Source organism: Tachypleus tridentatus, chromosome 9 (genome assembly GCF_004210375.1).
Source record: "Tachypleus tridentatus isolate NWPU-2018 chromosome 9, ASM421037v1, whole genome shotgun sequence".
Classification (NCBI taxonomy): domain Eukaryota; kingdom Metazoa; phylum Arthropoda; class Merostomata; order Xiphosura; family Limulidae; genus Tachypleus; species Tachypleus tridentatus.
In genome coordinates this window covers 145,009,819-145,023,394 of record NC_134833.1, presented here as the reverse complement: position 1 = coordinate 145,023,394, position 13,576 = coordinate 145,009,819, and the positions used below count along the sequence as shown (strand labels likewise).

The following is a 13,576-nucleotide window of genomic DNA, read 5'->3' as shown; positions in this document are numbered from 1 at the left end:
ATCGAGGAAGCTACGAAAGGACAGCGGATTTGTTTGTTTTAAATTTCGCGCAAAGTTATACGATGGCTATCTGCGTTAGCCGTCCTTAATTTAGTAGTGTAAGACTGTAAAGAAGGTAGCTAGTCATAACAACCCATCGCCAACCCTTGGACTGCTCTTTTACCAAGTAATAGTTGGATTGACTATCATTACATGCCCTTACGGGATTTGAACCTGCGATCTTCGGATTTAGAGTCGAACGCATTAATTCACCTGGCCATGCCGGGCCTCATCAAGTAGTACTTGAAGGTTATTGTATGACCAAGTTAATTAAAACAGTTTTTTTTTTTTTTTGGATACCTGTGCATAAGCCTATCTCAGTTAGCCGTTCCTAATTTTGAAGAGAGGGAGAAACAACCAGCCAATAACATCCACCGCCAACTCTCGAACAACTCTTATCGAGTAGTCAAGTTTAATCGCCATGTTAACTAAGCTTGGCCCATGATTTAACTGTTATTACTAATCATTAATACTATGTGATATATCTAGAATCAAAAACACCAACAACATTTTTCTCATTTTCTAAAATCATTTTTCACAATTTTAGGAAGTATACGTATTAATGGTGTAACAGTCAAGTCCCACTATTCGATTAGTGTAGCCCACTTCATTAGAGTTGCCCGCGAGTTGAAGGTGGGTGTTGTTAACCGGTTATAATCCCCATAATGTATGAGTTGAAAATTAGGGACAGCTCACACATTTGTGTAGTTTTGAGAGAATATCCGAAAAAAACAGTCCCCCTCTTGGACAGTGGTATGTCTACAGGCTTACAACATTAAAATAAGGAGTTCGATTCCCTTCGATGGACCTAGCAGATAGCCCGATGTAGCTTTGCTATAACAAAAGACACACACCTGACACAAATAGACCAAAATTAGTATATCATTTACTTATCCCACAAAACTATATAATGAAAAATCTGTTTGTTGTCCATGAAGGGGGACTGAACCCCCGATTTTATTGTTAGGAGTAAGATTAGAAGCGCTTGTTGATTAGCGTAAAGTGCTGCTGGCAATAAAGCCAGTCAACAACAGCGTATAATCCACGCTAAAGGAATTACTGTCACTTTTATAACGCATCCATAAAATAAAGTACCAGAAATATTTTGCGCCAGCTCCGAAATCAAAACTTTATCACAGGGTCAACCAGTGGACCCTCGGGTAAGAATTAACATTTAAAATCACCGAAGGAAACTTGAGATTTAAGATAAATTGTTCAAAGTTACTCTTACAGGCTGAGCCCTTGACAAACTGAGGACTTATTTTGTCACTCAGAATTATCCAATACATTCGGACAGCATAATTGCAAGATCAATCAAACAGAACATAGGTCGTTATTAAAATAAACAAAATAATAAAAACAGAGTAGAATAAGCTTCTTAATGTGCCATGTTCTTTACTTAGTTTTTCATGTTCAAAACTTTCCTTCATTTAAAATAAGCTTTTACTGCGAAACTTATCAAGGCCTCTCTTCTGTTTCAGTCCTTTTATAAGGAAAAAATGCAAAATCTTATTATCTAGAATTAAACTCTGCGTAATTTTATGTCACTAAAAACGCAAAAATATAATTACTTTTTGCACTTTTAATGATTTTGGCTCAGCGGTAAGTTTAGAGGCTCACGACATTAAAAATATGGCTTCGTTTCTGATGGTGGACAGAGAAAAGACAACCCATAGTAAAGCTTCTGGTCTGATAACAACCAACCAATAAATAATAAGCTTGCGTCTCTCACACTCAGACAGGTATGGCATAACCAGGTGATTAGAGATGTCGGGTAATCCGAAGGTCGCAGGTTCAAATCCCGTAAGGGCGTGTAATGATAGTCAATCCAACTATTACTTGGTAAAAGTGCATGCTCGCCATTTCGACCGTAGGGGCGTTATAATGTGACAGAGCTACCTTCCCTATAGTCTTACACTGCTTTTTTAAGGACGGCTAACGCAGATAGCCCTCGTGAAGCTTTGCGCGAAATTCAAAAAACAAACAAACTACTTGACGAAAATACGAAGTATGAATATTTTGGAAATTTTCAAACTTCCACAAATTTTTGAGCTTCTGGAAACCAAAGCATGTGGACCTGATATCGTGGTCGTATATTACGATATTATTACTTATGCCAACAGATCATTATGTGAATTAAGAGCAAAATGCGAAGTCGTTAACCAAGTGTTTATTTGGGAAGTATACACGATAATTAATTTACGGATGTACAAGATATTATACAGAAAACTAAGTTCACAGCTGTTTTAAAGAATCCTGTACATTGTGTTGGTTAATCATGTCGTCCCGTGTACCACGTAAGGCCTTATGTCATCCTGAAGTGATTACATTTCTCTATTATTATTATCGGTTAATGTGAAAACTCACTAAATATCTTACTGTTCTCCTGTTTAATGATAGATAATAGGTCTATTTCCATATAAATGTGTACGTTATCTGATGAGTGTTGTGACAGTTAGCTAAGAGAACGTAAAACATTTTCTATCTTCTGAACAAAACATAACAAGACATGCCTTGGTTGTCCACTAATATTCTAAATATAGTTCTTTAAATTTTAAAGAAAAATAATTCATTAAGAGAATAACTTCAGTACTTCTTGTTTATTTATTTATTTATTTTTACAATTGGCAAATATATTTTTGAGATTGTACAATGCAAAATATACGCGAGTTTAACGAATTAACTTTCGACTTGTATGTTTGTATAGACATATTTTCTTATATCGATCTCTATTATTTTTGTAAAATTTCTGTTTTACTGGTTCAATTTCATGATCTTTTGGATTGATTTATATGATTTGTCAGTTCTTCTAATGGTAGCTGACATAAAGGAGCACTTTGTATATTATTTTTAAAAATATATTAGTAAGTGCTCGGTTTGCTTTCCTTGTATTACTATAAAGTACTGCTAGCGAAACACATTTACAGGGGTGATTTACTTAAAATATTAATTTGTTTTTCTACTTTGAGCCACATAAATTCTTCATTTGACAAAAAACGTTTACGTGGACATTTAATATAATGTACCGAAAAAGGTGACTTTCAGGTTAATATTACTACCACCGTATTTTGGCTTGCTGTTGTTGTAGGCATTATAAAGTTACGATCAATCCCACTACTCGTTCGTAAAAAGAGTTGGTGATGAGTGATGTTGACAAGTTGCCTTTTCTCTAGTCTTACACTGCTAAATTAGGGACGGCTAGCACAGATAGCCCTCGTGTAGCTTTGCGCGAAAACAAACAAAATGAACACGTTGCTTGGACTGTTAACTCTACACTTATTTTAACGTCTGTACTGAAGTTAAAAAGCTTATTGTGAATAATTCGAAAATTATTAGAGAGCGGAAAAAGGAAACAACATAAGGCTAACAACAGTCTACACAATAAATCTTCTGAATTCTTTATAAGGAAAGCAAAGGCCACATTATTATTTGTTGATTTATTTAAACTACTTAAACTGTTGTACTTGTGTTTTGAAACTGCTTGTGTTGTTCCTAATTTGTCTACTCAATGCATCTATTCATTAAATCCAGTTAGAGTGTTTCTTATTTATTGCTGATTGGTATTTCACACAACATTATAAAATTACGAAATAATTGATTAATTAAGCAAAGAAGTCATTATTCATACCGTTCACAGCTACAAATCATCATTGTTAACTGAGAATGAAAAGTGTTCCTAAAGTTGTTGACAGAAGACAAAGTACTTCCTACTAAGTGGAGTTTAAGAACAAAAACAACCTTTAAGAATTAACCATCACAAATTACTGCAATTTAACATAATTTACTTTTTTCTTGTTTAAATGATGGTATAATAATTATTCTTTCCTGTTGGTAAAGAAAAGCAGTAAGTTGTTTCAGAGAAATGAGATATAACTTGTTAACTGTCAAGTTGTATACGATCGCGATTGTTTACAGCAGGTGTCTGTGGCTTGTTGGTGATAAATTTCAACAATAAATGTTTATAAGAATAAATGTTTTTAAAATAATATATTCAAAACAAGTCAAGTGTATGTACAAAAAATATTTACTCTATAGATTATCACAGTTGTATCCAGACCTTTAAATAATTGTTTCTTTTTCGTCAAAGGCCACACAAGTAGTTCAATTACTTTAGAACACTATTACCAAGACAAATTATAATAAAATCAACGATAAATCCACTTACATTGCCCCGTGGGCTACTGCAGTTATATCCAGAGCTTTAAATAATTCTCTTTTACGCCAAAAGTCTACACATACTGGTTCAGTTACATGAGAACACCCTTTTACAAGACAAATTATTCTTCGATATATTTGTTAATACAATACAAGCTGTGAAACTCACTTAACAAATCAAACATTAAGGCTGATTCACATGTAATCAAACTTCAGTTTTATTTCCACTTTCATTAACATAATTTTTTTGCGCTAACCTTATCGCCTATATATATTGCCCGACTGAGTCTTAAAACTTTCTACAAAGTGTCAAACGTCAAGGCGTAACAATACTCACTTAAAGCAATAAGAAAAATTCAAAATGTTCGAGTAACATAATGCCATTTCACAACAACTGAGCTACCCATCAAATGATTCATGAACAGTTACTTGAGAAAAAATTACCTAACTGTTGCTTCTAAAATAACCTATTTTAATGCTCACATTATATAAACTAAGTAATAATATCATATTAAACTTAAAACGAACAGTCCTATATATTTACAAATAGCTAACAAAATGTAAAGACGACAAGACAATATTGATATTATTGAATTTCCAAGAAATGTTATTTGTTAAACCAAACTCGTTACTATTTTATCCTTTTGCAATAAAAATGCCATTATTAGAAATATAAAGCAAGGGAATAGGAACCAGAAGCAAAAACAAAGTACAAAGGCATTATGGATGTAAACAATTGCAATTCCTAATCAGTTATGTTGTAATTTGAAGAAGCTATTTTCAACATACTGGGAATTACCAAACTGATGAATAAAACACCTATTCCCTCCTGTCCTCATTTAATAATGATTTATAAAACTTAGATCATGTTAAAACTAAATACCATATTCCGATTATCTATTGTTTGTTGGGCTTAAATTTAGCGCAACGATACAGGAGGGCTATCTGCGCTAGCCTTCCCTGATTTAGCAGTGTAAGACTAGAGGGAAGGCAGCTAGTCATCATTACCCACCACCAACTCTTGAGCTACTCTTTTACTAACGAATAGTGGGATTTATCGTACATTATAACAAAATTAATTTAAAGCAAAAGTTGAACCTATCGTTTTCAGAAGCAAATAGAGAATTTTGTTCTTTTTTCTTATGGAATTAATTAAAACTTTCTATGTCACCTCATTTTACTCATAAATAAAAAACAGTAGCAAAAATTAATATGATGAATTTCAATGAAGAACGTTTGTTTTCAAAATCGAAGAAAAAAGGAGATGATATATAAAACATAATTATTCGTAAGTTTGCACGACGGTTCGTTTTTTGTTGTTGGTTTTTACTTTAAAGCTTTAATCAAGCATTTGTGGTTAGGAACTTTTAATAAAAAGCTTTCTTAAATGCATATGTGGATTACAAAATGGGGCAAAAGAGGAAAGGGTGTGTTTTATAAATTTTTATTCCAAGTGGATTTATAAGTGTGCTGTTATTTTGTAACTTAGTCTCTGTATGCCTAAAATGTTCGTTACACAAATTTCTGTATAATAAAACTTGCAGATAACAATCAAAACCGAAATCTTTAAGAATTAAGAACCCATGAACCCATTATAAGTTAATGAGGATAGTGCTCAAGAATTATTCAAACTTATATAACCAACACATCTTTCTCAGAAATTCAGGGACAAATTGAATATCCATAAACATTTTGATGCTATAAAGCTAACCAGTTAGTGTTTTTCAAGTATATACTATAGCAAAATATGTTATTTTAAGAAAACAAAACAAAACTAAATTCCGCCATATCATAGTTTATTTTTACCTGTTCCACATCACTGTGTGTTGCTATGTAACTTAACAATATTTACAAACTTTATTTAACAATCACAAGATAATTTCGTTCTATTTGATAAACAAAACAAAAACCTGAAAATGTTAATTAAATTAAACCTAAGCACAGTGAAGCTTAAATTTACATGATTGCTGCTTCCTGTTTGTCATTCTTATTTCTTTCTTTCTTGCTTTTATCATTTTATCTTTTGATATTTTCAATCTAAGCGTTACTTTATGTGATAAACAGGAAAGAGATTGCAAATTTCACGCAGTCATGTCTTATTTAGACAGAAGTATGGTAATCAGTCATAAGCAACTAGCGCCTATGCAGCTACTTTTAAATGAATAGCAGTATTAAATGCCATAATTACAAAGCTCCTTAACTGAAAGTACAGAACATGCTCAATAGCATATCACAACCTAAGCCTTGAAAATACCGAACGCAGCCCAGGACGCTAACTACCAGGCTATTTCTAGCCTTTCTCATTGTGGTTAAAAACGCTTTTGGTTCATTAAATATACATATATATATACAGGGATGATACAGCTGTACACTGCATCCCTACTTGACTTTTAATATTAAATTTTAATCATACACTAAAATTTACAAGCACAATTTCGTTACGAGGACGGCCGAATTGACCGATCTTGTAGCGTGAGTTTCAAATAATCAAGACTTATATTGATTTCAGTTTGTTTACTTTGTGCATGAATTCTGGACTTTTGGTTACATCACACTGATGCCTACCCTGACAAGAACATGATTTTATGATAAACAAACTGTATACCAACAGCCAGTCATATATAACTTTCAACTGTAGTAATATTAATTTCAAGTATTCACTTTGCGGTGCGACATTGAATTTTAATATTGAAATTTGGGTAAACATGATCTGAGCATAGCAGTATCATCCCTATATTATTGTTTGCATTCTTTTTTGGCACTGTCATCCCTACATCATTTTACATTTATATAACGGTTTTATTCCGTGTTTTAAGACGTTTTATTTCTATCTGAACGTGTATTACGTGTATTGATTTTTGTTTACTCCTCCACTTCATACATAATATATGGGTTGGCACCTTACAGACACTGATCATATAGTATATAATTCATTAAGTATTCTACATGTTACGGTTATCCAATATTCATCTATTATTGGCTAATGATTTCTGTTTCGCCCTGTATTTAAACTTTTTAAACGAACATCAGATTTCTATCAAAAAACTAATTTTAAAGGGTAATGATACCATCGTTTACACGCGAATAATGATTATTTTAATTACTACTAGTTATTACCACCAAGAATTTACATCATGCATTTCGCAGGAAGACATACAGTAGATTTAGATTTAAACTGATGTTAGTTATAAAGTAGTAGAAGAGTTATCTCAACTGAAACATTTTACTCTTGCTTTTGTGAATTTCACGCAAAGCTACACGAGGACTATTTGTAGTAGCCATCCTTAATATAGCAGTGTAAGATTAGAAGGAAGGCAGCTGGTCATTACCGCCCACCGCCAACTCTTGGGGTATTCTTTTATCAACGAATAGCGGAATTGACCGTCACATTATAACGCCTACAACTGCTGAAAGGCAAGCATGTTCGGTGCGACGGGGATGCGAACCCGCGACCTCAGATTACGAGTCGCACTATTCAAAACTGTATAAATCACTGATGGACTATAATAAAGAGTAAAAATAAAAATTTAAATTAAGTAAATGTCTTGAATATAGTTTATCCGGTCATGTAATGTAGGTTTTAAGACTAGAACTTAAGAAACTGGCCATCCCTACCTCCTCGCATGAATGAAGTACGACAAGCATAATGACTTGAAATGGAGAAAATTACACTAACGTCCTCTCAACGCTTCTGTACACTAACGTCCTCTCAACGCTTGTGTTGATCGTGTCCGTCACCTTATTAACAAAATAAGAAACTGAAGAAAGAGCATTACGAGCAAGAATTAGAAAAGTTTATTCTACATAATTAAGACTGACGTTTCATTACTTACGTTATGATGCATCTTGCGACAGCAGGAAAGGCTTAACATGTACATACTTTGCATTATGTGGTCTTAAAATAGGGTTAACTAAAGTACAAAAAATTGTTTTTGCTACTTCACGAAGCAAACAGTTTCTTGTATCCATAAGTTAATGGTTGTGGAGGATTTACTGGTTTTATTTTTGTTTTTAGGAATGCACTTCTTGAGTCATCTTCAGAGCAATGAAGCAGAAAGCAACGGAAGTGACGAGAGAGAACGTCTCAAAAATCTGTTCGTAACAGAGAACTAAGAACCTGTAACAGAAGAAATTGGTCAAAGGAGTTACCACAATGAACAGATGCAGTGTTTGGGCTCCTTGGTTTTGTAGTAGTATATTATTTTTATGGTTATTTATGGTTCCGCCAACAATGGCTTCGGATGACAACTCTACCAAGTGCAAAGAAGGGTTGCTCTTACCTTTGTGGCTTCCTGCTGAAAATCTAAGTACTGGGGACGTAATAGCTAGAGGTATTGTGTATTTCATCAGTCTAGGTTATATGTTTGTGGGCGTGGCGATTATAGCTGATCGTTTTATGGCGTCAATTGAGGTTATTACTTCCAAGGAGAAAGAAGTTGTCATTAAAAAACCGAATGGTGAAAAACAGACAATTAGTGTTAGAATATGGAATGAAACTGTTTCTAACCTGACTCTCATGGCTTTGGGTTCTTCTGCACCAGAAATTCTCCTCTCTATCATTGAAGTCTACGGTCAGAACTTTGAAGCAGGAGAACTTGGCCCAGGAACTATAGTTGGTAGTGCAGCCTTTAATATGTTTGTCATCATCGCCATCTGTGTTTATTCTATTCCTGAAAACGAGACTAGAAAAATCAAACATCTGAGAGTATTCTTTGTTACCATGACCTGGAGTGTTTTTGCTTACATCTGGCTCTATCTGATCTTGACCTGGTCATCCTACGGAGTGATTGAAGTATGGGAGGGTGTGACGACTTTTCTCTTCTTCCCCGCTACTGTCCTAACGGCTTACATTGCTGACCGACGTCTTTTGATTTACAAGTATCTCTCCAAGAAATATCGGATGAACAAGCGCGGGATGATCGTAGGAGCTGAAGGGGAGGATATGGAGATGGGAAGTACTAAGGCCAACCACTTGCCCGATGGGGACATCAAGATGTTTGAAGAAGAAGGAAGTAAAGAAGTGCGCGAATTTGAAGAACACCGAAGAGAATACATAAACATTCTACGAGAGCTTCGTCACAAGAATCCCGACTGCCCAATGGAAGATTTGGAGATGATGGCTCGCGAAGAAATACTTAACCGCGGTCCCAAGAGCCGGGCTTATTATCGCATTCAGGCTACTCGGAAGTTAACTGGAGGAGGGAATCTCATGAAGCGGAAGTTTGAAAGACAGGAGGCCAAGAAAGAAGAGGAGGTCGCAGAAAAAGAAGAGGTGATAAGTATTGGTTTCGATCCTTGTGATTACACAGTGATGGAGAACGTGGGAGAATTCGCTGTCACAGTCATCAGGGACGGAGACCTGAGTCATGCAATCTGTGTGGACTTTCAGACAGAAGATGGAACTGCTAATGCTGGTTCAGACTTCGAACACGTGGAGGGTACTCTGGTCTTTCGCCCAGGGGAATCCCAGAAACAAATATACATTACGGTCATCGATGATGAAGTGTTTGAAGAGGACGAACACTTTTACGTGCGGCTAACAAACCCAAGATACATGGGTTCGGACGGCTCAATGAACGGTTCTATCGGAAACATGGGGCTGCGTCCTCCCGTCACGCTGTCCGCAACTGACCTTGCCACCGTGATGATCCTAGATGATGACCACAGTGGAATATTTGCATTTCCCGAAATGGAGCACGAGACCTCAGAATCTGTCGGAATTTACGCTTTGAAAGTGTGTCGTTACAGCGGTGCCCGTGGTACAGTGATTGTACCATTTAGAACCGTAGAAGGAACTGGTAAGAAAAGCAGGGACTTTGAAGAACTCCAAGGAGATCTTGTATTTGAAAACAACGAAACATCGTAAGTATTGTGTGCAGTTACTACCTGAATGTGGATTTAATTGTTCGCTCACCAGCTTTCAGACCTCATCCACAAATAAACGACCAATATTTTTGTTTTCAAAGCCTCTAACGCCACACAAAAGATGTTAAATATTAGTTCAGTTAATATTGAAGCTAACGTTTTGTTTTTATTCAAAGCGAGGCGCTTAGTAACAGGTAGTTTTATCAAAATAAAATAGGAAATCCATTTCTTGCCACTTTCATGAAATGCAATGGCGCTGTTAATCTTCATTCTCGTTACATTATGTTAGAGATGTATCAGAACTTAAGAAAATATTGTAAACTTAAGACAAAAGTGAGAATGTATCAACCTAAATATTAATGATACAGACCTACCTTGCATTTTTTTATCGATTAATGTGATCAAATGAAATTTTCTCTATACTTCGATCTCAGATTTACAGCTTCGAACGAAAATGATTATCAGAAGCAGATAATTAACAGCAAATAAGAGGGACACATATCTCATTGAAAATCTAGGTTGCGCCCCTTACTCTCGGTGACTCAACAGTAAGCTTAAGGACTTAAATACTAAAACGTAGGTTTTGATCCGCCCCTAGGGAGCAAAGTGAATATAGACCATTGTTTAATTTTGCACAAAATGTTTAGCTAGTGTACAGCCTTTCCTGCTAGTGGTTCAATTGTAAGGTTGAAGTCTTATAAAGCTACAATTTGGGGTTTGATCCTTGCATTGACACAGCACATATAATCCATTCTGTAACTTTGTGCTTAATAACAAACAATAGCCAGTATGAATAAATTTTATAACGTACTGCTTAATTGTAGGCTAGTTATTTTCAATAATTGTTTTATACCAGATAGCTGATAATTTATTACTTCCAAAGAAAAATGCAAAAGGACTTATCTGTGAATTGTTATACATAGATCTAATAAGATTTCTGTTTTTATAGAAAGTTTCAGAAGAATTATCCTCTGATTATCTAGTGCCGAAAACAAATTTCTTACCAAATTTCGCCTTACAGTAACACAGGGGGATGTCCACTAGAAACCGGGTTTTGACACGAGTGATGGGCAATTCACAGATATCCCATTTTTTTGTTTTAACTTGTTTTAAGTGCTAAGAATTTTAATTAAAAAATAAAAATGAATATATTTATGATTCAGAAACCATTTCGAATAAACTCCACAAGGACATTGCTTCAAAGGAGTCATATTTGTTGAAACAAACCACTTTTGATTATTTCAGTTCCTCATCGATATCGGTAAAACCTAATCGATGAAGACTTAAACTGATTGCTTTTTTCTTCAGTTTGAGGTCACGTGGTGAATTAAAACGTACGTTAGAATATCAGAATTTCCAAATTCGTGATGTTTTGCACTGAAAGTTTTAAAAAGTTCCCAATACCCATAGCAGTTTGACTTTATAAGCTACACTTACAGTAGATAAAAGGCAAAGATATATATTTCTGTGCTTTTCTACGTGTATTTCTTATATTAGAAACTGTAACACTTTTATCACACTGCCGTCTATACGACCTTGAGGGTCATTAAGTCAGTTTTCTACTAACTAAAGTTCATTTCTAATCGAATACCCCATTTATACTAATGGGTCTAATAAAATATATTTATACTAAAATTTAAGCATTTCACTGACAGCTCATAAATAGCGTTTTTGCCAGATTCTAGCAGCATCTATTTATTCCTGCTTAAAAACGACCAGTTGTTTTCTGGAGTGCATTGTTACGTAATTATGGTAATTGTGTATTACTAGCTACTCGAGGTCTATCTGTGCTAGCCGTCCCTAATTTAGCAGTGTAAGACTAGATGGAAGGCAGCTAGTCATTACCACCTACCGCCAACTCTTGGGCTACTCTTTTACCAACGAATAGTGGGATTGATCGTCACATTATAACACCCCCATGGCTGAAAGAGCGAGCATGTTTGGTGCGACCGGGATTCGAACCCGCAACCCTCGGATTACGAGTCGAACGCCTTAACTCGCTTGGCCATGCCGGGCCCGTTCTAGCTTAAACACAAAGGATTAATGTGGTGAAATATAATTTTCTCTGCACTTCGGTCGAAAATTAAAATTTCGAACAATTCTAACAGTAAACTATCTTCATGAAAATCGGCATTGTTCCCCTCCATTCTCACCACTGCCTAAACAGTAAGCTTAAGAGCTTAAATATTAAAACGTAGGTTTTGATCTCCCCTTGGAAGCAAAATTGTTTAGTTTTGCGATAAACAGATATAAACAAATAACGTTTAACTACTATGCAGTCATTTTTCCTAGTGTCTCAGCTGTAATGTTGAAGTCTTATAGGCTACAATTTGGGGTTCGATCCTTGCATTGACACAACGTAGATAATCCATTCTGTAACTTTGTGCTTAATAACAAACAACAGCCACTGTGAAGAACTTTTATGACTTACTGCTTAATAGTAGGCTAGTTATTTTCAATAATTGTTTTATGTGAGATAGCTGATAAGTTGTTACTTCCAAAGAAGAATACGAAAGACTTATTCTCTGAATTGTTATACATATATATATAAATCTATATGTAATAAAAACATTTCGTAATTTTAAAATTATACAGGGATGGTAGTGACAAAAATAATGCGTACAAAAATTATACACAACTCATCCGTACATGACTTTCGATGCTAAAATTTACTGTGATACTGTAAAACTTACAAGTGCAAAATCAATTCGACCAGCCTCATTGCGAGAGTCTCTAATATTTTCCAGTAATCGATACATGTTTGGTTTTCCTTGTACGCTAGTTCTAGACTTATAGTTACACTATACTGATATTTACCCTTACATTATCGTAATAAGAAAATTGTATCCCAACAGTCGGCTGTACGTAACTTCCAACTGCAGCAGGACAGGCATGGCCAGGTGGTTAACGCACTCGAGTCGTAATCCGCGGGTTGTGGGATCGAATCCCTGTCACACCAAACATGCTCGCCCTTTCAGCCGTGGGGCGTTATAATGTGATTATCAATCCCACCATTCGTTGGTTAAAGAGTAGCCCATGAGTTGGCGATGGGAGGTGATGACTAGTTGCCTTATCTCTAGTCTTACACTGCTAAAGAAGGTACGGCTGGCACTTATAGCCCTCGTGTAGCTTTGTTTATATTTTAATATTAAAGTCACGTAAGAGTAATCTGTGTTTAGCAGTATCATTCCTATAATACTGTTTACATTCTTTTTGACAATATTATTCCCACATAATTTTACATTTACACAATGTTTTTATTGCTTGTTTGGCGACTTTTATCCTCTGACATAAAGTTATTGTATTCTAAGGACGTGTATAATAACATTTAGTATTATGTGTATCAATTTTTCCCGTTCCCTAGCTTCGTACATACCACACGTGTTGGCTCCATAAAGACATCTATTGTATAGTGTAATATGAATATATTATTGGCTGGTAATTCCCGTTTCATCCTGTTTTTAAGCTTTATACAGGAACGTTATAGTTTTATCAGAAAACTGAGTTCAAGGGTTGA

The 13,576-nt window shown here is 35.1% G+C and overlaps 1 protein-coding gene across 5 annotated transcripts in view; it reads left to right on the top strand.

The window, feature by feature from the left end:
* Window positions 1-13,576, top strand: part of LOC143226593 (sodium/calcium exchanger 3-like) — a 129,651-nt gene that overhangs the window by 46,555 nt on the left and 69,520 nt on the right. For all 5 annotated transcript variants that reach the window (XM_076457780.1, XM_076457779.1, XM_076457776.1 and 2 more), the window contains exon 2: window positions 8,210-10,056. In XM_076457780.1, the coding sequence (XP_076313895.1) occupies window positions 8,348-10,056 (1,709 nt within the window). In that variant the 5' untranslated portion in view covers window positions 8,210-8,347. The remainder of the gene's footprint in view (window positions 1-8,209; window positions 10,057-13,576) is intronic.